General features: G+C 34.6%; 1 protein-coding gene across 5 annotated transcripts in view; it reads left to right on the top strand.

Moving 5' to 3' along the window:
- Nucleotides 1-1,444: 1,444 nt before the first annotated feature.
- Nucleotides 1,445-26,839, top strand: part of LOC111507460 (uncharacterized) — a 97,876-nt gene continuing 72,481 nt past the window's right edge. For 2 of the 5 annotated variants that reach the window (XR_012467647.1, XM_074183815.1), the window contains exons 1-2: nucleotides 1,445-1,822; nucleotides 8,887-8,939. Coding sequence is in view for 3 of the 5 variants with exons in the window: in XM_074183815.1 (XP_074039916.1) it covers nucleotides 1,773-1,822; nucleotides 8,887-8,939 (103 nt within the window). In the remaining 2 variants the exon portion in view is untranslated. Of the gene's footprint in view, nucleotides 1,823-8,886; nucleotides 8,940-26,484; nucleotides 26,605-26,839 lie in introns of those variants that run through there. The other 3 variants (XM_074183845.1, XM_023162761.2, XM_023162759.2) reach the window with 3 other exon arrangements.

The raw sequence follows: 26,839 nt of genomic DNA, 5'->3' as shown, positions 1-26,839 counted from the left end.
AGAATAGTGAGTGGAAAGCATTTTAACTAAGATTAAAATTCAGTTGTGGAACCACATAATGAGAGAGAAGATAAGTAAGTATTCCAAATTCAAAGTATTCCAGATTTCAAAAAGAACGGCCTTCGTGAGAGCGGCACGAACCCTACAGCTTTTTCGGACCTGCCTTAATATTCAAAATTTGATGCGGAGAAATCTGCATCTGGTGACAGCGCTGCTAAAATTTATTTCAGAAAATAAATAAATGAGAAACGAGCTAGAAAGCTCCTTTTATTACAATACGAACCTCTAGATTTCCATTTATGGGGTCATCTGAAGGCTCTTGTTCACGAAATTTCTGTACTAGATGTTAATGACTTGAGGAATCGAATAATTGACAGTTGCAATGTCATAAGGAATACTCCAGGTATTTTTGAAAGTGTCAGACAATTAATAACAAATCGATTTCAGTCGTGTATTTATCAGAAGGTGAACATTTTGCTCATTCACTTTAAGGTAGAAATTGTTTATTATTTACTTCTTGTTTTTATTTTATGTTTTCCATGAATAGTTTTCAGAAGATGTTTTTAACAAAACGAAGCCTAATTTAGAAAAATAAATAACTACAAACAAGTCAGTGGCGTACTTTTCTTTCCCAATATTGTTGGCTGTAGTGCCTACTGAGACTCCACTGGACCTAATAATAACATTCTAGTTAAGGCTAAATAAGCGCCTCATTACTTCAAATAACTGTAGCAAATTTCAACCAAATCGGTGTAAGGATATTTATGATATTTCATAAATTCATTTTTTTTAAAGAACGCCTTGTATCTCAGAAACGAAGTAACTCCAAACATATATTCATGAGAACTTTTTTCTTAAAACGACCTAAAGAATCATCCTTTGAAGTTTCGTACCGTAGGAAACACCCTGTATATGAAGTTTTATAATAACGCACCTGAGTAGATGTAATGAAGAAAATCGCCATCACATCAACCTTCCAATAACACTAATTTAGTTAGTTATAGGCATTCGTTGGTTTCTCACTCCAAACTGTTTACCTTCTATAGCACGAACTTTAGATACGGCGCAGATTTATTGGTGGATTGTCGTGTTGTTTTGTTTTCTCACTTCTAGTGTGCTATAAATACACCAGAAGAATTACACGCTTACACATTAAACGAACTAAAGAATAATACCTATTGCGCAAAATTAATATTTTTTCCATTGATTTGCATCGCCAACAAAAGCCAATTGAGTTTGCTTTGACAGCTGTAGCAAATTTATCGTTTTAATAATCTGAGAGTTTGCGGTTTTCAACTGGAAATGCCGAGCTATCAAAGTAGTAACAAAATATAAAGCAATTTTCATTGAATATAAGGAGGGCAAACCATGGGAGATAGCTTATCGTTGGCAAGATAAGATTAGACCACTAAAATATTTCCACATTAAATATGCTGTATTATTAGTACAAGAAAAGTCTCAGGCGACGCAGGTCGTCCAGAAGGCAATCTAAGTAATGTAATGTTCGACAAAGGGCGAATCGACGACGAGCGCACACATTTTAATTTACAAAACCTCCATACGTTTTATTCCATAATAAACAGTGGTGAAAATCGATAGAACGACTTGCCTGACGTGGTCTTTCAAAGGTGATTACTGTCGTTAGTGACTTCAACCAAACTATTTATAATCGCTTATCCTGACTGAAAGTACGACTCAAAATAGTGCAGTTTTATTGCAACTCCATCATCTTTGTGGGGGGATTTAACCTTGTGACTTTTATTAACTTCATCATGGCCAAATATCATAATCTGAAAAACACGTGGGCAACTGAAGATACAAGGTAGGTGCAGAAAATTGCGTAGCCAAAAATTGTTGCATGTTCAACTCACTCAGAATTTGCACAGGTACTGTTTCAACTTTAAGATAACGGTATCACAAGTTTTGATTCATGATGTTTTCATTCATTTTGCTCCCAATTTCTCCACCTTGTCTGGTAGCAATATTAAAATTAATGATTACTTGGTATTAGTGGATTATGTTGATTCAATATCAATTATTTTTGGGGAAGATCTGTTGATTGAATATACTTTCAAGTAACTCCACGTTATACAAAATACGAATATCAACTCCAATGTTTTGATTGGCTGCCGTGTTCTTCTTTGGTTATAATCTCCAAGTACTCTTCTGACATGTGAAAACACGTCAAGAAGAGTACTTCGACCACGCCACTGAAGATGAGTGCCGCAGTTGCAGTTGAAACGTTTGGAGAGAGAGAGAGGCGCCAGCCGTGAAAGCCTACATTCCTTTATCACCTTCGATGTTTCAAATGAAATTCTACTTCTACAGTATGCTAAGTCCTCATTGTATGGAAGTTTTTCATCAATAGCTTTATTCAAAATATACTAAATTTTGTTTCGAAAAATAATCAGAAAAAATTGTATTCGGGTATTTCACAATGTATGCATGACAAATTTAAATTTTTTCTCCAAAGTCATTCCAATAATAGGATTATTTTTGAAAATATCAAAAAAGTTATTTGAGAAAGTTATTCTAAATGCAACTTTTAGCAAAAATACTAAATTTCAGCTGCATAAGTTGATACAAATTACAGGGCTGTTGCAAAATAAGACCCAACGCAATCCAAAAATCTTCATATTTCAGAAACACTATCTATATCTATTATTATTATAAGAACCTCCATATTATCTATATACGTATCAGGTTGTTTCAAAAGTTTTGTTCGTTTTTTGAGTCTAATTTGAACTAATACTTACTCAATTTAATCGAAATAAGCGCTATTTGAATCAGTGCAGCACTTTTACCAACGTAACACAAGCCGATTAATTGCGTCAGCATCAGAATTGTATGCTCGGGATGCGATGAAGAGGATGAGGTCCGTTTTTGCCTGGTCCTGATTGGCGAAGGTTCTATCGGTGATAAAGTTATCAAAGAGCTTGAGTAAATGGTATTTGGTGTGCGGGAGGTCTGGAGAGTATGGTGAATTAGGCAGAACTACGAAGCTCAATTCGTTTAGTTTTCGGACGGTATTTGTGAAACGTGCGGACGGATGTTGTCGCGGAGCAGGATCGGACCTCGCAGTTTTCGAGCTCTTTGACCTTTCCAATACGTTGTAAACCATCAAAAATCGCATGGAAGCTGACGGCCAGTTCTTTTTAATTATAATAATGATAATGATGTGTCTTTATTCTGCCAATCTAGGATGCATATACATTTTTTCTCACATTTGGAAAATTAATGTTAATCCTAGGATGGACGTCAAAGGCGAAGTTCAAGTCAATAGTTTCAGATTACTGATTTGTTCTACCACTTAACCTCACACAAGCCTAACATTATGGAATATGTCTATAATACAGAAGTTGAAAAAGAAAAAACAATAACAGGGACTCTTAACAATTCAAGAATCTGAAATATATTATTTGGTTTGTTGCTTCCACAAAACATTCTTATACTTATACTTGAAACTAATCACATTAATTTTTTTAATTTCTTTTGGTATACCGTTGTACACGCAGCCAATTTGGTAACCGAAGGACCGTTTAAAGAATTCATGATAGTGAATTGGTGGAGTTAAAATACCTTCAAATCGAATATTGATTGTGTGAACATGGGTTCGAAATGAATTTTTTTCATAAAAGTAAATCGACATCTTCGGTATGATTATTCTGTGAAATAAGCACCCTGCATACAGCCGCCTACGCATTGCCATATTCAACCAACCCGTTTCAACTCCATGAACTCCATGAATGAGACGTAAACAAGAGTTCTGAATATTTTGGATTTTTTGCTCATATGTTTTCTCTAAGCAGGGACCGTACACTGAATCAGCACAATTCAGGGTAGACAAAACTAAACTATCACATATACCATTATTTTTGTTGCCTTTGTAGGAAAGTTTCTATTTCCATAAATAATCTCAAGAGTTCCATAAGCCTTTTGAATAAGTTTTTTCCACGTAGGTTTCGAATCTTAAATTACTTTCGAGAATAAGCCCCAGACTTTTCGCTTGATGATCTACAATGTCCTTAATTATCCCCCTGACATTTTTTGGCCCGAAGATTAAAACATTTGACTTGTTTGGGTTGTTAACTAGACAGTGTTAATTGCAGTTTCAACAAAATTATTGATTTCTTTGTAACCTTGTACACAAGCCTTATCAGCGTCTTCCGGTTTGAAAGAGATATAGATCTGGGTGTTATCTTTGTATAGATGAGAACAACGTGCAAGGGAGTTAACGAGCTGGCTGGTATGAATAAAAAAAAGTAGTGGACCTAGGATTGAACCTTGTGGCACTCCCGATTTCAATTCAAGAAAGTTCGACTGATTAGCTGCTACTGTAACACTCTGATATTTTCCCCCCAGATGATTATTTGAGAATTCAACACTATCTTCAGATATTTCTATATGATGCAAAATTGACTTTAGTGCGTCAAAGTTTATAGTGTCAAATGCTCTACCAAAATCGAGAAGTATCAGGGCTGTACATAAACATTCATCTGAAGCTGTGGGAACTGTGAGATTGTGTCGGCGGTAAGATTGATTTTATATTCAGGTAATTCGTCAGCTGATGATGATTAACTATTTTTTTTTTCGTGGGTAAAATGCTTATTGCACAAAGGTCCTTCAGTTCTTGAGGATTAGTAGTTTTTGGTAGTTATAATATTAGAGCCTTTTTCCAATTTGAAGGAAAAACATAATTGATGAGAGAGTAATTGATGATATGGGTGAAAGGAAGGATTACTGGACAGCAAAGAATAATCCTTTTGGTATTCAAACCATCATATTCAATTGCATTGGTTTTTATTTGGCAAAGAGTTTGGGATACCAAAGACTGGCCGACTGGGGTTATTAAAAGTTGGAGTCGTGACGTTCATTACTATTATGTTGAGATATAATATCAACTGATGGAGAGATATTAGGTGGGGTGTTAATAAAAAAAGTATTGATTTCATCTGAATTCTGCAAATGAAGTAGGATATCAGCTTTAGCATTCACTGGTAGAACTTCTTCCCCTCAAAATAGTTTTAGAGATGAGTTTCGCAATTCCTTATAAAAAATCCAGTGTTGGTTATTTCTCGCTAGTTTGATTTTATTAAGTGCCCAACCCCCAACTTCCATCATTTGTGAAATAGTGCCCGTAAACCAAGGTGCTAAAATTCCGAAGCTAAAATATCCGGAACGAAATTTCGCAAACCAACATCGAACAGCGCGTTCATTAACACTAGCATTGCTAATTACCTCGTTTATTTTTCGGGCTGTTTCGACAGCTCTTTGGTTCGATTTGAAGTAGTAGAAAAAAATTGGCTAAAAATCGCTTAACTACATCATATTGTGATAAACTGAAAAGGGGCAAAAAAAATCAATTTGGAAAAAATGAACAGCATCAATGTACAGTGTACATAATTTTATATCGATCAGTATACAACAGTAGAATAAATATAGGTATATTGAGGTAGGGAGCTACAACAACACTGACAGTTTTCAATCTTGCAGTTGAAAATAATACGTTTCCTGGATCATGAAAAATATCACGAGTTTGTCCTATTTTCAAATCTGGAGATCCATCTGATGTTCTAAATTATCGTCCTATTTCAATCCTATCGAATTTAGCTACACCTTTCGAAATTGTCATCTATAATCGCGTACCTTCCTCATTTCGCAATATCATATCTCCGAAACAACATGGATTTATGTCACACAGATCCACCATAACAAATTTAATTTTATTGTTAGTAATGCCTTAGATACTCAAGTTGATGTGATATATACTGATTTTGCTAAAACATTTGATCGACTTCTTCTTCTTCTCTTTTTTTATGGTCTTTGCTTCCCTTCGGCTTTGATCGACTTGATCACATGATTCTTCTACAAACACTCCATCAATTTGGTTTCCATGATTCAGCAGTACTTTTCATCAAATCCTAATTACTTTAACGCGAACAGTTTGTATCTTATAACGGTTATGATTTTTTTCATTACAATCCTTCATCTGGTGTACCTCAGGGGTCAAATCTGGGACGAGTTCTATTTTTATTATTTATTATTGATCTCAGTAACCATGTCGATTGTAATAAGTTAATTTCGGCAGATGATTTAAAAATATATTTACCTGTCGAAACTATGGAAGATTGTTATATATTGCAACGACAGTTAGGAAATATACAGCCTTGGTGTGAAGTTAACAAACAATATCTTAATGCATCCAAATGTAAAGCAGTGTCTTATATTGAAAAAATGTCAGTCATCGAGTATAATTATCGAGTAGATACCATTTCACTGTCACGTAGTAACTCAATGGAAGATCTTGGTGTATATTTTGATCAAAACTTTTTTTTTCAAATACATTAGATAGAAAGTAAGTGAAGCATTGAGAGTTTATTGCTTCATAGTTCTCAATTGTAGATCTCTTTCAGACATATTCGCTTTAATTACTCTTTATGTAGCCTACATAAGGTCAAAATTAGAATATGGCTCTATTCTATGGTCTTCATTCAATAATTGCTATAATTTATTAATTGAAAAAGTTCAACGTCGTTTCCTAAAGTTTATATACTCCAAATCTTATGGTATCTATCCTGATAGAGATATTTCATATGAATCTCTTACCGTAACATTCAATATTCAAAGTCTTGAATTACACAGAAAACTTGCTGCAATAATTTTTCTAAATAAATTACTTCACAACAATGTGGATGCTATGGAGGTGTTATCTCTTATAAATTTTTGAGTGCCTCATTTTAGAACTAGCAGTACAAAAACTTTTCACAGTCAGAACCAATTTGTACCTCAAGTCATCTATCTTTAGCGTTTGCAATACTTTCAAATTTGTGTGATATCAATTTTGATTCCCTAGAATAGAATATAAGGTTGCAAGTGATTTTCGTGTCTCCAATCAGGGGGATGGCGCTTTTCTGGATGGAATTCAGCAACTTCAGGGTATGCTTAGGGGTAGCTTCATACATGAGAACAATACTGCAAAGAAAGTCTGATCTGAGCTTTATAAAGCATCAAAAGTTGCTGTGGTGCGTGAAGTTTTGTGGTTCGGAACAGTGTTCCAAGCGTTTGAGAAGCAGCCTTCACAATTCCAGTGACATATTGGTATCCATTTTAACCTCCAACAAACTTATCGAAGCAGAAAGCGGAATTGTCTGTCCTGACATTATTATATCCGGTTCGGAGACATTTATATATCTGAAAAAAACCGATGCCTGTGTTTTCGAGGCATTGAATTGAACCTGGTTACGTACCACAACTCAAAATCACCTCCAGATCCTTATTAGGATATGCAACCTCCTGCTGCCGGTGAAGATGTCCATCCGGAGTCGGAGCACAAGTGTGCTCTCGTCAAGAAAGAAATATATGGAATTCTTCTTTTTTCCAATAAGTCATTGATATACAATAAAAAAAGGTTGGAGAATATGTCGATCCCTGGGGAACACCAGTGTTGATGGCAAAAGTATTCGAAAGATATCCATCGATAGCCACTTGCAGGAAACGTTCTTTTAAGAAGCTGGAGAGTCAAACACAAAAATTATCCGACAACCCATAGCATCGAAGTTTGGCCAGCAAACTCTCATGCCACACATGGTCAAAGGCCTTAGAAATATCAAGCGCAACAGCTCTTGACTCTCCACTTTTCTCGATTGCGTTATTCAAAATATAGGTGACATACGACAGAAGGTCGCCTGTTGATCTTTATTTCCAAAGCCATATTGATGATCACTTGATATGTTAAAGCCTTTCGAACATTCAAAGATATGGTGGTTCATCAAAGTTCAATTAGTAAACCTTCCAAGAGTTTTTAAATATAAAGCGTAACTACCCGAGACTCTCTATATTTCTCGATTCAATTATTCCAAAGAAGGATGACACCTGAAAGATGGTTACCTTATGACCACATAACCATATCGATGATTGCTTGAAATTTTGAAGCACGTCAAATATTGATGAATATGTTCCTTTATAGCTTACACCATGATATCAGGCATTACTGACAGCAATGTAGCTGGTTTATAGTTATTAGGAAGGTTTTTCTTGCCGTTTTGGGTAAAAGCTGAACTTGAATTGAATCCTTCTTTTGGAAGATAGGTACCTAAAGTAATATCCGACATTCTGGACTATACATAAGAGATATTATGTTGAAGGTGTTTTTCCCAGAAACTCAACTTTGGATTGGGATGCAAATTGTATAGTGAATGAATTTGTTTGGTAGGTTTTAGCCACTGACAAGAAAGATCAAAAACCAGTTGGGACTAGCAAGGAGTCTGCTTCTAATTTTTTGGTTGTACAGTTCCCAATTTGGTTTATTCTCAGAGTACATTTGTGGCGACTATTGCCATGGAGAAAGTGACTTTCTAGTTACCAACTCCAATCAACTCGATGATTTTCGAGATTCAAGCACCTTTTTGGAGACCGTCATTTCATCCTAATCACTACAAGGGCATACCAAGGAAATATGCTGTAAGAATACCTTCATTCTCAAGAAGAACTTTCATTTTTATAATCTACATCTATGAAAGTCATCGAATATATCTGATTAGAATAATCAGATGTGTTTCCACCGAATCTTAGATGATCGACTTTGGCATTATTACCATATATACCACCGCGAAAATTATGTGTTTAGTTTCGAAAGTGGTGGTTTTCTATTTGCATCTTTGATTTTATTTTGCACCATAGGTAACTTCAAAGTATGTCTCTCAACTGATATATCCATAAGTATTTGCCGAATTTTGTATTTATATGTTGACAAAAATATAAGAATAAGGAAAATATGAATATTTCTAGAGTACCATAAAATCAACTGGAATTAATGTTGAAGTACTGTCTATTCCATAATAGCCCCAATGATTTGTTGATGTAGTGTTAAAAAAATATTTGTTCCAGTTTACACAACGGGAACCGACTTGATTTCCAAAACGTCAATACTCTATTCAGGGGTAAGTTGTTTCAGGTATATCCTTTTTTTCCGTAGACAAAAGTTGATTCCTACTTTTGTGTTTGTTGCTTCACTTAAACAGCTTATGAAGTTTGCTACAATAGTAGTGCACATTTTGGGTTCGTATAGATTTAGATGTAGATCTTAGTCTCTCGGTTTCGTGGTACGGTTATTCATAACGCTGGATTAGAGAGAGACAGAAAGTGATTTCCAACTCAGCAGTCGAAGTCAAAAGTTGGATTTGCGAAGAACCGCCGTAAGGAAACTTTTCATTCTTCGATAATCGTTTTTTGAGTTTTCTATCAGTGCCGTATATGCCTGCCGACATACATTTATGCAAGATACCGCACAGAGGTTATCCAGAAGCAGGAACATGTTACATTTGTTTATGCGTATTCTTGGGATGTTTCGCACATTTTCTTAGAAGTCTTGATTGATACTAGAAAATTGACAGAGAATTAGAGATGAACTGCTTGCCAATCCCAAGGTGTCTAAATCCTTCCGGTCGTTGCTGAAGCTGTTGATCAAAACATCACAAAATCCACAATTCCATCATTAACACAAGCGATTGGTTCAATTGCAACAACAGCCATAGAGAAAGCAAATCCACTGACTGAACAATTTGCGACCTACTCCACAGTCAATTTTCTGGGAAGGGCACCACCCACTATTCCCACACTAGAATCCACAATGTTGGAAATTACTTTTCTATAAGTTTTTTAGGGGTTAATTGCGAAGGCTGCTTTTCAAAAGCTTGGAACACTGTTCCGAAACAGAAAACTGTACACACCTCAGCAACTTTTGATGCTTTATTAAGCTCAAATTAGACCTTCTTTGGGGTATTGTTGTCATGTATGGAGCTCCGCTCCTAAGCATACCCTGAAGGTGCTGGAAACCATCTAGAAAAGAGCCACACGCTTGAATGGAGACACGAACATCATTTGCAACCTTGATAGTCTGGAACGTCGAAGAACGGTTGGAGATTTCTCTGTCTCTTATAGATATTTTCACGGAAGGTGTTCAAGTGACTTGGCACATTTGATTCCACTAAGAGCGGTACATATCAGAAATACGCGACCTACGATGGCTGCTCATCGTTCTGAGGTTCAACTTAGTACACCTTGAACTTCACTGCTTAAAAACTCTTTCATTTCATTTCAAAAGAATTTAATATCCAGCTATTCAAATCCAACGTGCATCTCTACTTTTGCACAGGCACAGTTTTTAGAGCACCTCAAGGATTTTCCTGTAGTGGTTGTGTTTTGCCCTTAGAAAAAACTTAGATTTGCACAACGAGTTTTTCAAATTGTTATACAGTGAATGTATTGTACAGTCTTTCTTCACTTTGAATTGTCGAAATAATTAATGATGTGTTTTACCACGCTGATTTGATAATTTTTTGGATTCCTTCAAATTTTCAGTTTGAAAGCGATTTGTTTTTTTTTTGAAGTGTCCTTTCAGAAATAGTTTCGCGAATAATGAAGATATTTGTTCGATTCGGTAATTTTGAAGTACACTATGCGATTCGATAAAACCAGCACATTCCTAAAATCCGATAAGGTTAACCTACTTCTGAAATCCAGCCCTATCGTACTAGATTTGAAAAGTTTTGTTAAGAGGGTTACTTGATATCTTATCCATTACATGGAGTTCTATTTTATAATAACAGGCTGAACAGTTTCTATGAAATGATCTTCATGAATTTATCGAACATAAAAATATTATCATTCTAAATCGATGCGTAACCTACGCCTCCACCAAATATAACAATTTTTCTTAACAATTCACTCATCAAAATCATCAGGTCTTTTATAACAGATTATTATTTGCGGTTAGATTTTAATTTGATAATAAAGAAATGCTCTTTTGATCTTCGTCATTTCAAATATATCCCTTCATCACGGGATCACGGGAAAACAGAAATATTTGTCCATTTCCATATAACGATGTGAACTCTATTTTGATTTCATGCAATAAATTCTACAGTTTGACACACTTAAGATGAAGACACCCCTGTATTTTAGTCATTTTTAAAAACAGATCTTCGATTTTTGGTACAGGTATAGACCTTCATAAGCCGCACTTTTCGCAATACTTAGCCCGAGTGATAGTCTTAAACTGCGTTCCTGCGAAAAGGTCAAATTATCGACATTTTGCTTCGCGTTGATGATTCCAAAATAAGGTATTCGAAAAAGTTGTTTCGAAATCGATTTTGATTCTACATGTCAAATTTCAACGCAAAATTCGAAATTTGTTTTATTTTTAATATTCATATCAAACTCTGATTATCAATTGATGGTTACAAATAAGAAGCTACGAAAATAATAAATTCGTTTCGATGTAGAAATAAAAAAAATTATTATTTTTTACCAAAAAACCCACATCGGTCGAAATTTATTGGCAATTAATGGATCGAGTTCAACAGAAAATGAAGTAACACCACCATTGAAAGTCATTTCCAAATATTGTCTCTTTCAACTGACCCGCCATCAATTCTGATACATTTTTCAATTCTTTGTCTCTCTCCCAAGTTCTGGAATACTTATTTGCCGTATTCTCTCACAAAGTTCTTGACGATTTTGTGACCTAGACTTCTAAATCCTATTCTTGACAGTTCCCCAGAAGTAAAAATCCATTGGAATTTTGTCAGGAGAGAGAGGAGGCCATTGGTCATATGCGCTATTTCTACCGATCCAACGTTATAGAAAATGTTGGTTTAACCACTCTCGAATCATCCAAGAATTATGAATGGAAGCTTCGTCTAGCTGAAACTATATCTCTTGCCGCAATTTTTTGAGAGTAGGTAGTGGTCCTCACAGTTTATAATCCAGTGGGGATTTTCAGTAGATTGATATATGCAATTTTGAGCACATACAATTCCATTGATAGTGAACATAGCCTCATCAGTGAACAAAATGTTTCTTAGTAAATTTCTATCGTTTTAAAAATTTTCTTGGACCAATATCAATCATCTAATCGTGTATATTCGTCACCTTCTTTCAATGAGTGCAAGAACTTTGGTTTATAAGGTTTAATTTTATGATGAACGAGACATCTTCTGATTTTCTCTCTACTCAAATTTGATTGCTCAGAACTTTCACACAAACTAATTTGAGCATTGGCACGAATTGAAGCTGAAATAACAAAAATTTTACCCGAGTCATCAATACCTCATCTGAGATACTAAAACAGTAATTATCTAACTTCCATGAAGTACCAAAATTCCTGATTATCTAAAAACCACTACATGTGGATTGCTCTAAATACCTTTTGATCCTAAACTGGTTGTCAAAATTCACAGATTCAAAAGGGAAGAGCTGCATAAGTGTTAGTTGTTCATTGAGGGTTTTGAAATTGGGGTTTTTATTCAATTCATTTCCAATGCTTTCAAAACATCCATCTCCCTTTCTTTAAATGTGCAAAATGCATGATATTGATAAAAGATAAGAATGAACAGCATGGGGATATCGGAAACGATAAGTGATACGGGGTTGATTGAATTAGAGAAAAATGACGCATTTATGTACCTAAGAAAATGCCATTCAAGAAGTTTTTATATTCCAAGTAGTTTCGGAAATATCCGAGAAAAACCGAAATTTGAGAATTTCGTTTTAATTTTCTCCTAGCGTTTCTCGACGTTTCGTCGTTTAGAAAACATCATCAACTTTGTATTTTTATAAGGGTCAGAACTAAAGAAAACTTGAGTTAACATATTCGGAACAATATTGTTAAAGGATGCAGTAACCACTCTTAGCAAATCTTCTTCATTTTGAATATTATAAGAGTACACTTGACTCATGATATATCTCCAAAGGCCTTGCAGCCCCCCCGACCTAACCCCACTAGGGATGCATCACTATGAGTACCAATCCACTGTCCTGGGAAGCGACGGTTCAAATAATCACAAATAATTCTAGCGTTATGTGCTGGAGCACCATCTTGTTGAAACCAGCAGCTGTGAGTAACCGCTAAAGACAAATAAATCATTTACTAACAAATTTATGTACGGCTCTTTTGTTAAATTATTTTGGGAGATAAAAGGCCCAGTTACATTCGTACCCAGAATCCCAATCCACATGTTAAAATAAATCGGAACGATGTTGATGTCTGGATACTTTGTGTACACGCGAATTTTGTTGTGACCAATAATGAATAATGAACATTCTGCCTATTAAAAATGCCATTGTTGGTGATCTTAGTTTCATCAGACCAAATTATTTTGAAAGGGAAATTTTCATCTTCTTGGCATTTTTAGTGTACCATTTACAGAAGGTTGTTCGCCTTGCATCGTCACTTGGTCTGAATTCATAACAAATCCTAAATTAATATTGATGATATTTATTTTTTCTCAAAAATGAAAGGGGCGGTGGATTCAGCTACTGCGGTATTATGTTCAATGGTGCGAGTGGATATCCCAACCAATAACAGCTTGTAACACATTACGTTGACTTTCTTCATTAAATTATTGTTTTGCCGGGAAACCACAGGTTTTTTTCAATAATCAGTATTCTTTTAAATTGAGAGCTAAACGTATGAATATTGATTTACCAGGTTGTCGTCTCTCTGGATACTTATTAGAGTATGCACGTTCAGCATCAACACAATTACTTTGGCACAAAATAAATGTTACATGACAACATATCAAATTTTTCAGTATTCAAAAAGCTGCCGTTTTCCATTTTTAACACAAATTATAGCAGGGGAGCCCACGATGCAAAATGGGGATTTACTGGAGCGTCATTGAGACACATTAGGTTGCAAAGCTTAGATGATAAGAAGAAACAAATGTTTTTGGGAAAAAAAGTTTTTGGCTTTCTACTACTCCAAAATCTTTCTTTCCCAAAAATTAATCACTCCTAAAAATATAACCCCTTCAATTAAAAAAAAAGAAGTTATATAATATATACCTTTTCATCGGTGGGGAAAGCGGCTAAAGATTTTAAAATATGTAAAAAAATACTGTTGCTTGGACATACTCGAGCGCGTCAGATAATGATAGCATCAATGTCCTACGTATTTTTAATAATGTTGGTATGTTAATCTGATCATTTGCAACAAAAAAAAAAGGTCTCATTCAATAATCTGACGATTTCGATCTGACGCAAATTCGCGGGCATTATTATAATGTGCAAAAAAAAAGCCATTAAGCCATTTTGAAATACTCAAGCGCGTCAGATTAAGATATATATGGTTCATCTTTATGTTTTAGACGTGCTGTCTCATAATCTGACGATTATCTAGAAGGATTCGCTCAATCCGACAAAAACAATATTTTTTATTTTATTTTTAATTAATTGAACTTAATTAATTGAAGAGCTCAGGAAATAGCATGGAAATAAATGAGTGTATGTTTTTTAAGTAGAATACTTGTATTTATAAGAAAATACTTTTTTTAAGATGCTAAATTTTTTATAATCAGTTGATTAATTAATGAAGAAGAAAGAAATGAAACTTTCTATGTTTTTTACCACTTATATTTGTAACAATGTATTGTATACGTTTGAAAATGTCCTTGTATATAGTATAAGTTTGAAAATGTCCTTATAGGACGAAACAGCAGTAACGTTAGTTACAAATAAAAGTGGTAGAAAACATTAATATTGTATAAGTTCGAAAATGTCCTTATAGGACGAAACTGCAGAAACGTTAGTTACAAATAAAAGTGGTAAAAACATAGAAAGTTTAATTTCCCTTTTCTTCATTATGATTTCCTACCACGCAGTAACGGCTACATCCATCCATTAATTAATTGATTAATCATCATCTTCATCTTCATCACGAACGAGTCTCTGCGATCAGCTGTGATGGCGTCATGGCAACATAATTCAGAGTGGGGACGGAGTGAGAGAGTAATAGAGAAAAAGTGAATAGAGAATAGATGAATAGAAACTCGAAGAGGGAAATATAGGTATCACACAGCTGCACGCATTGAACTTTATCGATAATTTTTTTTATTTCGGCTTGCGGAAATCGTCTGATTATATATTTTCCGTTATCCTTGAATTATTTCCTTCAAAAAAAAAATTAGCTACGCTACGTCAAAATGACGTTATTTTTCACAACTTTGCTGCTCTTCCCTTCCATTACGTCACTCTCAAATTGTCAGATTGGAATATACACTTTTTAGCAGATAATTAACTCACCCCACTTCAATCTGACTTGCTCGAGAATTTCTGATGATCATTTTTTTTACTAATCTGATCCTTTATCCCTCACAGGCGGCCTTATATATGGGGCTCATATTTGGTGGAGGTACTTAACCGGGTACAAGGTATCCCCCTGTATATTAATCTGCCGCGCTTCAGTAAATCTCGAAATCATCGCTTGTGCTCCCCTATTATTAGGTGGGTAACGAGATGTAAAAGTAGGAATGGTAATATGTCAAAAATTCTACAAAACAGTATTATTATGACATTTTTTCCAGCGCGTACTACCTAAAGTTGAAGAAAAGCAGGTTAAGTAATCACTTTTCATCTTGCGCGAGATCATATTGTGTGATGCGTTGCTGTGTTCACAATGAAAAATGGAGTCGTATGCAAGGTATACTTTAGTTTTGGCCCTTATAAAAATACAAAGTTGATGATGTTTTCAACGAAAAATTCTTCTTACGTTATCGTGTAATCCTTAAAATGTGACCATGGCGAAGTGCTATTTGTTTTACATTTCCCTTGAAAATAAATTTATGAGAAAATTATATACAAAAGTTGGAAAATATCTTTGGGTGATTAGCAGAAGTGTACTTTTATAACACAAGTTATTCCATTATTTCGATAAAATTTATTATTATCTTCAAGAAAAGCTACAAAATTTGTATGATGGTGATACAATATAAAAATTATTATGAAAGGTCTCAAACTTACTGTGAGTGAGGTTGGCTGTGTCGAAAAGAATGTTACATTTGAATAATTGAAACATGTCAATACAATAAACAAGTTACCACATTAAAAGAGGTTGATTTCTCACTGGATACAAAGAAGAATATTCAATTAAAATTTACTGAAAAAGAACAAAGAAAGAGACAAAAACAATTGACAATGACAGCTGTCATGTAATTCAGTTTGAAAAAGTGTGTCAGTTTGTCGATGATAAAACTATGGAATAAAGGAGAACTATTATGGTGCAAGTGTGACCAGAGACATCTGCTGTTCTATAAGTAACTATAATAACACCTGAAAATCTAATCATTTATCTTGAATTTATTTTACTCTGAAATTTTATTTCAGAAGTTTTTGCCGGAAGAGTTCAATGTTGAAAACGAAATATTTTTTAAAACTTAGATATTTACTAATACACCCCATATTCTTCATAACTTCTTTTGATGAAGAAATGGCATCTTGCATGAAATACTGAGTGCTTAATTTTGAGAAAAATGAAAAAGAGTCGACTTTCGATTCACTCAGTACTAGAAAAATGTTTGTAATCAACTCATTATTGAAAATTAGAAAACATATTTTCAATACATCTCCAAAACAGAATAGATTATTGAAATGAGTTGTCATTAAAATGTGTATGGTTAAAAAAAAATATTGATTTTTGACGTTATTTCTGGCATAACCCCTCGATTCAATATCTTAAAAAATTTCCATGTAATAATAAACAATGTATTAATATACATATACATAATACTTCAACATGGAACATGTTTTGATAACATCACTGCTTCACTTCTAATAAAAGCTCGACAGACATAGTATACACGATGACTTGCTGCTAGTCTTTATTGTCTTGGTACCATCAGTGTCTATTTCAGTCATACAAAACACTTGTTTATGCAGGGTGTTTATTAAACATGCGGCAAAAATGTAAGGGACTATTCCTTGGACTATTCTTAGGATATTTTGTCCTTTGATGATTTTTGATAGCGCACTCTGTTTCGAAGATACGGAGCGAAAAATAATTTCTACAATAACAATTTTAGTAATTTTGAAATCATTAACGTAGTCGAAATAAAAGTACCTATAGCATACCTACTAGATTGGACCTACCAAGTAATAAAAAATCTAACAATTCCGTTTGTACCTATCGGTAGCCAAGCGGTTCGGCGTGGGTGCTTTGTTCACACACTGCCGTGTTGGTCGGTGGTTCAAGCCCTAGTCTGAACGATCGATCTTCACTTGCTATCGTCCAACCCGTGTTAGGAATCACACGTTAAAAGGTAAGACCTCGTTAATCCTTAGCTCGCACAAGTTTCGACTTCTGAGGGTTGTCGTTCGTAAGGGTGCGACAGCTGGTTAACGGAAAAACAGATTTTAAACAGATTTTTAAACAACATTCCGATTACTACAAATGGCTGCAGACATTCAAATTGTAAGTGTATATGTATGTGTGGAATTGCGCTCGACTGGACTAAACTTCCTGAGAACGTTTTTCCAAATGGATTTAATCTCCAGCGATTCAAATCCAATGTGAATCGCTACTTTTGCACAGGCACCACTCTTAGAGCTCCTTAAGGGTTTTCCTGTAGTGCTTGTTTTTTGTTCTTGAAAAAAAATTGGTAATTAATTCATCACATGTCCATTCAATGAATTGGTTGAATTTCTTTTATATTTTCCATCAGTTCATACCTAAACACTGGTAAAATTTCAGTCATAAGTAAGTACCCTCTTTCATGATGCTTACATTTTCATTTAGTTTATATCTATACTCTGTCATATCAATCATAAATTAGAAGAAGAAGTTCATAAGATTCAAATGTGTTACTTCAGTATAATTTTTGATGAGATTGTATAGATATCCTCTTAGAGCTTTCGACATGTTGAAAGTCTTTTACTATATCATTAATTTCCATTCAGTTGGGAATTGACGATGATCAAGTTTATTCGATAAGTCCACAATTTTTGACCTGAAAGCAGCAAGTCTTCATAAATATTTTTCAACATTAGTATCCAACTAACAATTCCACTGTTAGTTCCACCCATCTTGAATGATGTTTTACCACTCCTCCTCAGACTATGAAACGCAGGTCAAAATCTCAAACTAAAGAGCGAATTGCTCATCACGCATATCATAGGAAAAATAATTGGTCCAAGTGTAAATCACAGACCCTAATCACACTCGTGTATCCAAATGAAGTTATTTTCAGTCTATAATCACGAGATGTTTATAATTAATATTTCAAAACAAACCAACTCAACTTACAGAGTGGATAAGTTGACTATGTACAATTATAGCACTCAGCCTAAATATGTTTATAATGAATTCCATATAGAGTGCATTTCTTTAATGCCTCCCCCCAATTAGTTTTTGAACGGGTCAACTCAAAAAATTGAAATTGGGGATAATGAAATGAATGCATGAAGAGTTTATTTTGAAGTGAAATTGACAGATGAAACTTTCAAGATGGCGACTGGGCGCCATCTGGGAAAAAATAAATAAAAGGGGGGATCTTGTTACAAATCTTTTTAAATCTCCTGACAAATGCTTCACAACCCTAGAATATAATGTCAATATCTTCAACTACTACAAAATGGCAGGACTTATAATTGCCTGAATACATTGATATTTAACTACATAATATAAGGTAATAAGCTTGAGGTCAGTTAAGAAGATGCTCGAAATGATTGCTATTAACGTCTGGACATACGAACAGCCTATCCGATATTTCACAACATTATTGAATACGGTAACGTCAATATCTCTACAAATATTCATTATTCTCTGCCGTATATCCAATATTGAAGCACCTACGGCCTAATGACTCCGACAATTGCTGAACCAGCCAAATGTTACACCCACGCTCAATCTCTATAGAGATGGGATAGAATCAAAGGATGCAATCTTGCCAGAATTACCCTGTGAATCTGGCGCCGAAGAAATATCTGGCGATGACCAGGAAAGATCTATGCTTAACAGTAGGATTTCTGACTGGCCACTGTCAACTAAGAAAACACCTCCATAATATGGGGCTAGTGGACACTCTTTTATGCAGGATGTGTGAACAGATAACCTATGCACTCGCATAGGTTATCTGAGTTATCGTGTGTGTACGGCGAGTCTAGGCCTACACCTGCTGATATAAAGGAGATGTCTCCCAGTGACCTGTCCACCTTCCTGAAAAGGACAGGATGGACGATGACCTAGAAGGACAACTCTTCGGAAGGATGTACAATGAGCCAATGGCCTAAGTGATGTGGGCCTATACTCACCCTCCCTACTCTACAAATGTTGCCGGATGTGGTCATGGAGATGTCGACTTTGATTTTCTCTAAAGGGAACCCACCGAGGTACTGCTTCAATTTTTCTCTTCGCCTCGTCTTCGAACCCTTTCTCGAAGAGCACAAGTCACAGCGTTTACACCACTCTTCCACATCTCGACGGTAATTGATCCAATAGTACCTCTCACGCACCCTCGGTTGAGTTCTATTTACTCCGAAATGCCCTTCAGTACGACGATCGTGGAACTGTTCAAGAATACTCAGGATACACGTCTTAGGCTCATCTGGAATTTATGGGATCTTCTATCCAGGCTCTTTTATTTCCGAGTGAGTGGGTCATCTCGAATGCTCATGGAGTCCCATTGGAGTCAGTAACCCTTTTTCTGCTGGACATACTGGGTAATATCTTGCCATTCCGGCCTCACTCCTTTGGCAATCCATTCTCGTACATGATGCGCTACGATGATGTCTTGCCTCGTCTGGAAGGTAGTGCCACCCTCAGAGGCTATTAATGACCGTACCACACCATGATCAGGTGATTCCTTAAATTGTCTGTCCGTATCCATGAACAAGGGACCCTTACAGGTTGCTACCCTCCAGGTCAGAGGAAACCAGAAGCGGCGGGAGGTAGGGGAGCTTATCTCTTCATCATAGCTGTCCATCACGTCTAGTGGGAACTTCTTCTACTGGTAGTTGGTTATCTTTGTTCTTCTGGCGTTGGCAGAATTTACATTCGGATGTCAGGCATGATCTTTTTGAGAGGCTGTCTGCGTTTCTGTGACTCTTTCCTTTCCGAAGTTTTCTGCTTCAAACTCTCCTTCAAATTTTCTTTCGACCCCCTCAAGCTTCTCATCGACTACTTTTTCGAATCCCTCCTTCTTTTTCTGAAATACTTTTTCAAACATTTTTTCTGAATAAATTTCTGGACCTCCCCTTTACTCACTTGGAAAGATTTCAAGTCTTCAAATAAATGAAGGTACGTCTCATTGTCTTTTTCTTGTTTCTTCTGAATATTTACCAATAATTTATGACATTCCTCTCAGATTTTTTGTTTTTCCAGACTACCTAGTAGTAATTGACGATCTTCCTTTCGCCGTAATCGTTCTTCCTCCCTCCTTCGTTCATCTTCCTCTCTTCTACGTTTTTAATTCTCCGCCAGGCCCGCTTGCAAAGCCTCGAACAGTTCGTAGTAATCGACAATCCTTGTTTTAACCATGAAACAGTAAATTTTCAGTGAATTATTTCACTTCCGACATCAAATGTTACGTTTTTCTCCGTAGGTTGACCAATAACTGAACAATCAAACTAAACTTTATTTCACTTTAATACAATAAACACTTTCAACTATTATTCGAATATCTATCCCTTACTAGATCGCTTCACGTACCACACTGTAACTTCCACTTGACTGTGTCGATATGCTCGTGGCTAGCGTAATAAAATGCGCTAGAAAATTTCGCTGAAATTCTGTCGAAATCGGTAACATTATTCTCGCTGCATCTAGAGCAGCAACGAACATCGTACATTCGCGCACCCTTAGCTACGTCACAATTGGTTTATGGCTACCAATGGCGGCCGGCGTCATTTTCTTCAGGGCATGATTTACAATAATATGCAAAGTGGCTTAATTTTTTTTTTCGAAAACGAAGCTAGATATGAAGAAAATACAAGTGACGTTGTATTTTCAGTTGTTCAATTGAAAAAAATTGAAAAATACAACAAACAAGTCAGTGGGGTACTTTTTTTCCCAATATTGTTGGCTTTGGTGCCCACTGGGACTCCACTGGATCTAATAATTTCAATCTAGTTAGGGCTAAATAAGCACCTTATTACTTCGAATAACTGTAGCAGATTTCAAAAAAATCGGTGTAAGGATATTTTTTCTACACCCGTACTCTAACAATACACTTATATGACCATAATCCGTTTCATAATGATATCCATTATGATACAGATTTTTCATAACGATACAGATTATCAACCAATAGAAACCCATAATTTTTCAATCAAGAATCCTGTTCCTACAATCGTCTTCGGGTGATGACCCGAAGACGATTGTAGATACCAACAATCGAAACGTCGTGAACTAACGTGACTTGGAATCTCTACACTTTTTCATTTTTTATTATTTTCTTTTTGCATTCCTTTAATTTTTATTTATTCAATTATTATATTTTTACTTGTAGGTTATTTCACTATCATTGCATTTCAGGTTTATTGTTGCTTAATATAATTGTTATTTTCAACTATTCTTTTTTAATTATTCTTTTTTACTTGTTTCAGGGATTTCAAATCATTTTATATAGTAGACAATGGAAGTCCGAACTAGTGAAATTCATCACGAAACATTGTCAATCACCTTCAAACAATCATTCTCATAATTTCAATAGCTCAATCAAATTGAACCAATGAAATCGAGTATTCGAATATAATTGTGACTAAATATCAATACTGCATGAATGCTTCTACATAAATTAACATGTTTAATGTGATATTATGGTTATGATAACAACTAGACTCTAATTTCATGAACTACACCTTACGATTTGATCTCCACAAATTTTATTTGAGAAGTATATAATGATAATAATGTATTTCATTTACCAACGTAAAAAAGAAAGTACATAAAGGAAAATTCAATGGGTTTGGTAAAATCCTGGAGCGGAATTCAGGAGACAAGCGTGTGCAACACGCCGAATCCTGCTCTTCCATTCAACTCCTTTACAATATACAAATCTTAAAAGTATTCATCGAACATATGATGTACAAAAAAGTATAGTACCGATTTAGTAAGAGAGAGAGAGAGAAAAAAAAATAAAAAGAATAAAAGAGGGGTAATTCATAACGAATACAAAATAACTTGAATTTTGCATTTTATGCAAGACTTTAGTTGCACGATAGCTGTTTTTCATATAGCCAGTTACGAGCCTGAAACTTGAAAAGTGGTAGTTTTGATTTTTTCAGATGTGTGGGAAGACTATTGTAATGAGTGTAGATAGAAAAACTGAACGATCTCTCGAACACTGCTGTACTGTGGTGAGGGGCAGTTATTGCATTTTTGTGTCGGATATTCACTGTATGTTCATTTTCACGAAATAGAACTTTATCATAAAGATACTGCGGTGATTTGTTGATGATTATATTGTGAAATAAAGTTAGACATTGCAATAAGAAACGATACCAAACAACAAACAACAAACGGACCAAACATAAGAACCTGCGTTTTATTAGGATTGAGTTGCAGTTCATGTTTCACAGAAGAATCATAAATGTTTTGAAGTTCAGTATTGATGTTAGCAACAGCTTCATTCAGCAATTCTGGTTTGAACGATACTTAAAGTTGGGTATCATCATCGTAAGCATGATACTTACATATACTTAGTCAGTATATTTGAGGTATATAAACTAAAAAGCAAAGGCCCAAGTATAGATCCTTGTGGAACACCGCGCATTAATCTCACCGATTCAGATAGTTCGCATTCGAGTTTCACCATTTGATGTCTATTTGTGAAGTAATCTTGCATCATCTTAACGGATGTTTCAGAGAAGCCAATGTAATTGAGCGTAGATATAAGTATTTCTGGATTCAATGAGTCGAATGCTTTACTGTAGTCCAGTAAGATCAATAACGAGATGTCTCCTGTATCTGTTGCTGCCAATATGTCATCCGTTATTTTAAGCAAAGCTGTTGTACAGCTATGTAGAGGCCTAAAACCCGACTGAAAGAGAGGCATTAGATTACAGTTACTTATATATTACTTATATATATATATAGATCTTTGTAGTCTATAATATCAGCTGTTTTGGAGACAGGTATAACATACGCAATTTTCCATTGAGTTGGGAAAAAAATTTCAAGAATACAGCTATTGACTATATGTAATTAAGCATTTTTTATTATCGGAAAGCATATGTTTATCATTGTCATATTAATACCATCTACTCCAGTTGCATTAGTTTTCAAGCAATTTACTGCATCTACAACGTCTTCTTCAGATACAAGGTGAAATTCGAAATTATTTCCGTCTAGATTCGGGGATAAGTTGTTATTATAAAATTCAATAAGTTCTTTGTTGTCATTATTGAAATTTGGGACACTGTTTACAAAATGGGAATTAATCTGATTGGCGTCATTCAAATTTTCTGGGATTGCACCGTAAGGCTTTCCGCTTGTAACATTCTGATTTCTCAGCTCTTTCCATAGTTGCTTCTGATCTTTTTTGGCACAAACACGGTTGAAACAAATTTTTTTTTCATGATTTATAGAAGTGTTGGTAATGTTTTGGAGATTTTGATAATGACGAAAATTATCCTTTCATTTAGTTTGCTCGTATTTCAGTTTGGCTTTGTCTCTGAGGTTCATTAATTTTCTGAGATTATCGTTCAACCAAGGAGAAGGTGCTTTTGTTGATTTTACTAACCGCATTGGGGCATGACGATCAATTACTGTTAGAATAGATTCATTGAGTATTTTCAGCTTTTCATCTATATTTTTAGTATAGTATATTCTGTGTAAATTCATTTTCTCTAGTTCGGAGCAAACCTTATTCATATCAACATTTTTAAAGATTCTACAGTATTTCATGACTGGTTCCGGCTTTAAAATACCAAGATCTGCAAAAACCGCATCGTGGTCCGATATATCACAAACTATAATTCCAGAATTGGATATAAGTTCTGTTTGTGTAACCATTATTGAATCTATCAGTGTCGAACTTTTCTCACCCACTCTTGTTGGTGACTTTATGATTTGCGATAGCTCGTGATCGCTCATACAATTTTCTAAATACTTGCTTGAATAATTATTGGGATTGTAAACATCCACATTCAAATCACAGTAGCCACATTCAAATTACTGTTGAAGAAGCTGCTTTATTAGCAAAACATGTCGTGATATATTTCCCAAATAAACTTTGTGGAGATCAAATCGTAAGGTGAAATTTATGAAATTACTATGGATCTTCATCAAGTAACGGCCGAATCAATCAGAAAACTAGACTCTAATTCTGTTGACACAACTCAAATGAGTATATGAATTGAATTAAGCTCACCAATATAATGAGAAGAAACAATAAACCAAAATTAAAAATAAATTGCCATACTTCACTGATTCACACATTCTCACAAAAATACGATAACGATCCTTCAATTCAAACTCCTTCTTTAATACCAAACATTTATATACGATATCCAAATATCTCAAGATCATAATCAAAACCTATTACTCTTAAAATAACATACTTTTAATTCGAGTGGAGACTATTCTGAATTTCAATTAAATCAAAAAGAATACGCCACGTATTTGTAATGCATCTAGCCGCGTCAAGTAGGTAGGTCATTTTTGAAAAATACGACTTCAGTCATTTACGGACTCTATTCATATATTCGAAAATTGTAATTTCAAAAAAAATGTTCTTGGTGAAATCTCTCGTAATTCAGGTAATAAAATTTATTTAATATAAGAGAAAATATTCAATTCCATAGAGAATATATACATACCACTCAAATAAAAAAAATTATCAGATGAACGTTAATTTTTTCAAACTCAAACATTGTGATTTTTGAGCAATATCGATCCGGCAACCAGCAATAACAATAAAATTTCCAAGTATTACTCTCGATGATATTTGTATCTGTTTTCGATACAAAATATGAAGTATACAGCGTGACTCACGGTCGATGGTAGGTTAGACGTTTCTGGAAAACGCAAAGCATGATTCTTCTGAAAATTTCACCTCTCACATTTCCTTACCTGTTCTATCGATCTAAAATATTTTCAGCATTGCGGCGTTGCCACTTCTATTAAAAAGTCCAAGCAATTATATTTTTTTGAAAGGAACACCCCATATATTAATACATTTTTGGAATCGCTCTAGTATTTTAATATTTTTTTGTTAATAGTGTCCTATACCTATCTCTATATATTTTCGAGATAAAAAATAAATTGTGCTAAGTATGGTCCAAAACATAGCCTTACTTGAAATTAAGTACATCAGTAGGTACTCTCAATTCATGAAAAGTTGATATTTTGACGATAGTTTGGACAAAATCGAAATATTCAAATAACACCAAAAAATCGACTCCATATCATACAGGGCGTGCTAAAATTACTATTATTTCCATTGTGCATAAAAGTAGTCGAAAGTTCATTTTTTCAAATGAAACCCCCTGTAAATTGAAAGATGGTGAAAAATGCTTCAAGATGATATACATGTCCCTATACCGAAATCGTCGAGTTTTCTTAATAAAGCCGTTTTTGTGGAAAAATAGTTATTCACGTTTTACCTGCAAGTGTTGAAAGAGGCATTTTATTTTGCAAACTCACGAGCAAAATAAAATCACTTTCAACAAATGTATCATACAAATTTTTTTGTATAACGTTACTGCTGATAATAAAAAAAAAATTATAGGGTCCATGGGATTTGAACACACGATCTTTGGATAACAAGGCATATGTTACAACTACATTCGCCAACTCACGTTATTTTAAGGAGGATTATTGGTTAGTCATGAAGGACTTTCTACAGTTGGACTGAATACTACTTAGTCATCGTCAGTAACTTCACAGGGATTTAATATTACCAATAGCACGAACTGCATGTGTGAACTTTTCTAAATGATTTTTTTGGAGGTGTTCTGATTGAAATGTTTCTATCAAAGAGATTTTCAATAACAGTTGTACAAAAAATAATTTTTAAAGAATTTGATTTCTTGGTAGCCGTAGAAATATCAAACTTATGACAGTTTGGTGACTTTTATAAGTAATTGATAAATGGTTATTGACGGTGTTTCAAAAAAATGCCAAAAATGAATGCAAATATTGATTATTCAAACGAAGTTCTTATGAAATTATTTATTATACACGGACAGTGTGATCAAATCATTGCCAGAACTTGTAGAAAATACAACCAAATGTATCCTGAATTAACACCAATGAACGAGAGAAAGTTGAAAAAATAAAGTTGCTAGGACTTTTTGATGGAAGTGGCAACGCCGCAATGCTGAAAATATTTTAGATCGATAGAACATGTAAGGAAATGTGAGAGGTGAAATTTTCAGAGAAATCATGCTTTGCGTTTTCCAGAAACGTCTAACCTACCATCGACCGTGAGTCACGCTGTATACTTCCTGTAGCGAAGATGAGGTCGAGTCACCCGGTATACATTTTTATTATTTATCTCGAAATGGTTGTTCTTATTAAATACTACGTATAAACGTGTCACCTCATCAGATAATCAATAAAAATTTCTTTAAATGTTTGTGACCTCTGTAAACTTTGATTTATACGTTATATGCATATGAAACTCATATGATAACTTATCAGTTACAATGTACTTAGGTATCTCTAAACAATGATAAGAGATAAACTGTAGAGCAGAACTCATCCCGATTATTTCTTATAGATAATTCAGTATTTTATGAACAGTGTTATGGAGAACATGTTGGAGACCAGGAAGTCGATGTTTAAGATGAAAAATAGGAAACGAAATAAAAAAGTTGCTACGTACGAAGGTCAGTTTTGATATCTAGTTTCTAAGAGTTTGAAAAAATGTATGCTGATGTTTCTTGCTTCAAAATTTGTAGTCCAGGACTATGAGCTTTTTCCTGGGAAAAGATACGACAAAACTTTTTTTTTGTATTTGCGAAACACTACTCATATGACGATAACTAACAGTAAAACAACAAATAATTACTTATTTCATTTATTGGAGAATTATGTATATAAAGGGTTCGTAGTAATCACCGT

The sequence above is a fragment of the Leptinotarsa decemlineata genome, unplaced genomic scaffold (genome assembly GCF_025532065.1).
Source record: "Leptinotarsa decemlineata unplaced genomic scaffold, Ldec_3_MD MMD2_P_RNA_scaffold_2, whole genome shotgun sequence".
Classification (NCBI taxonomy): Eukaryota; Metazoa; Arthropoda; class Insecta; order Coleoptera; family Chrysomelidae; genus Leptinotarsa; species Leptinotarsa decemlineata.
This window is presented reverse-complemented; position numbering and strand designations above follow the sequence as displayed.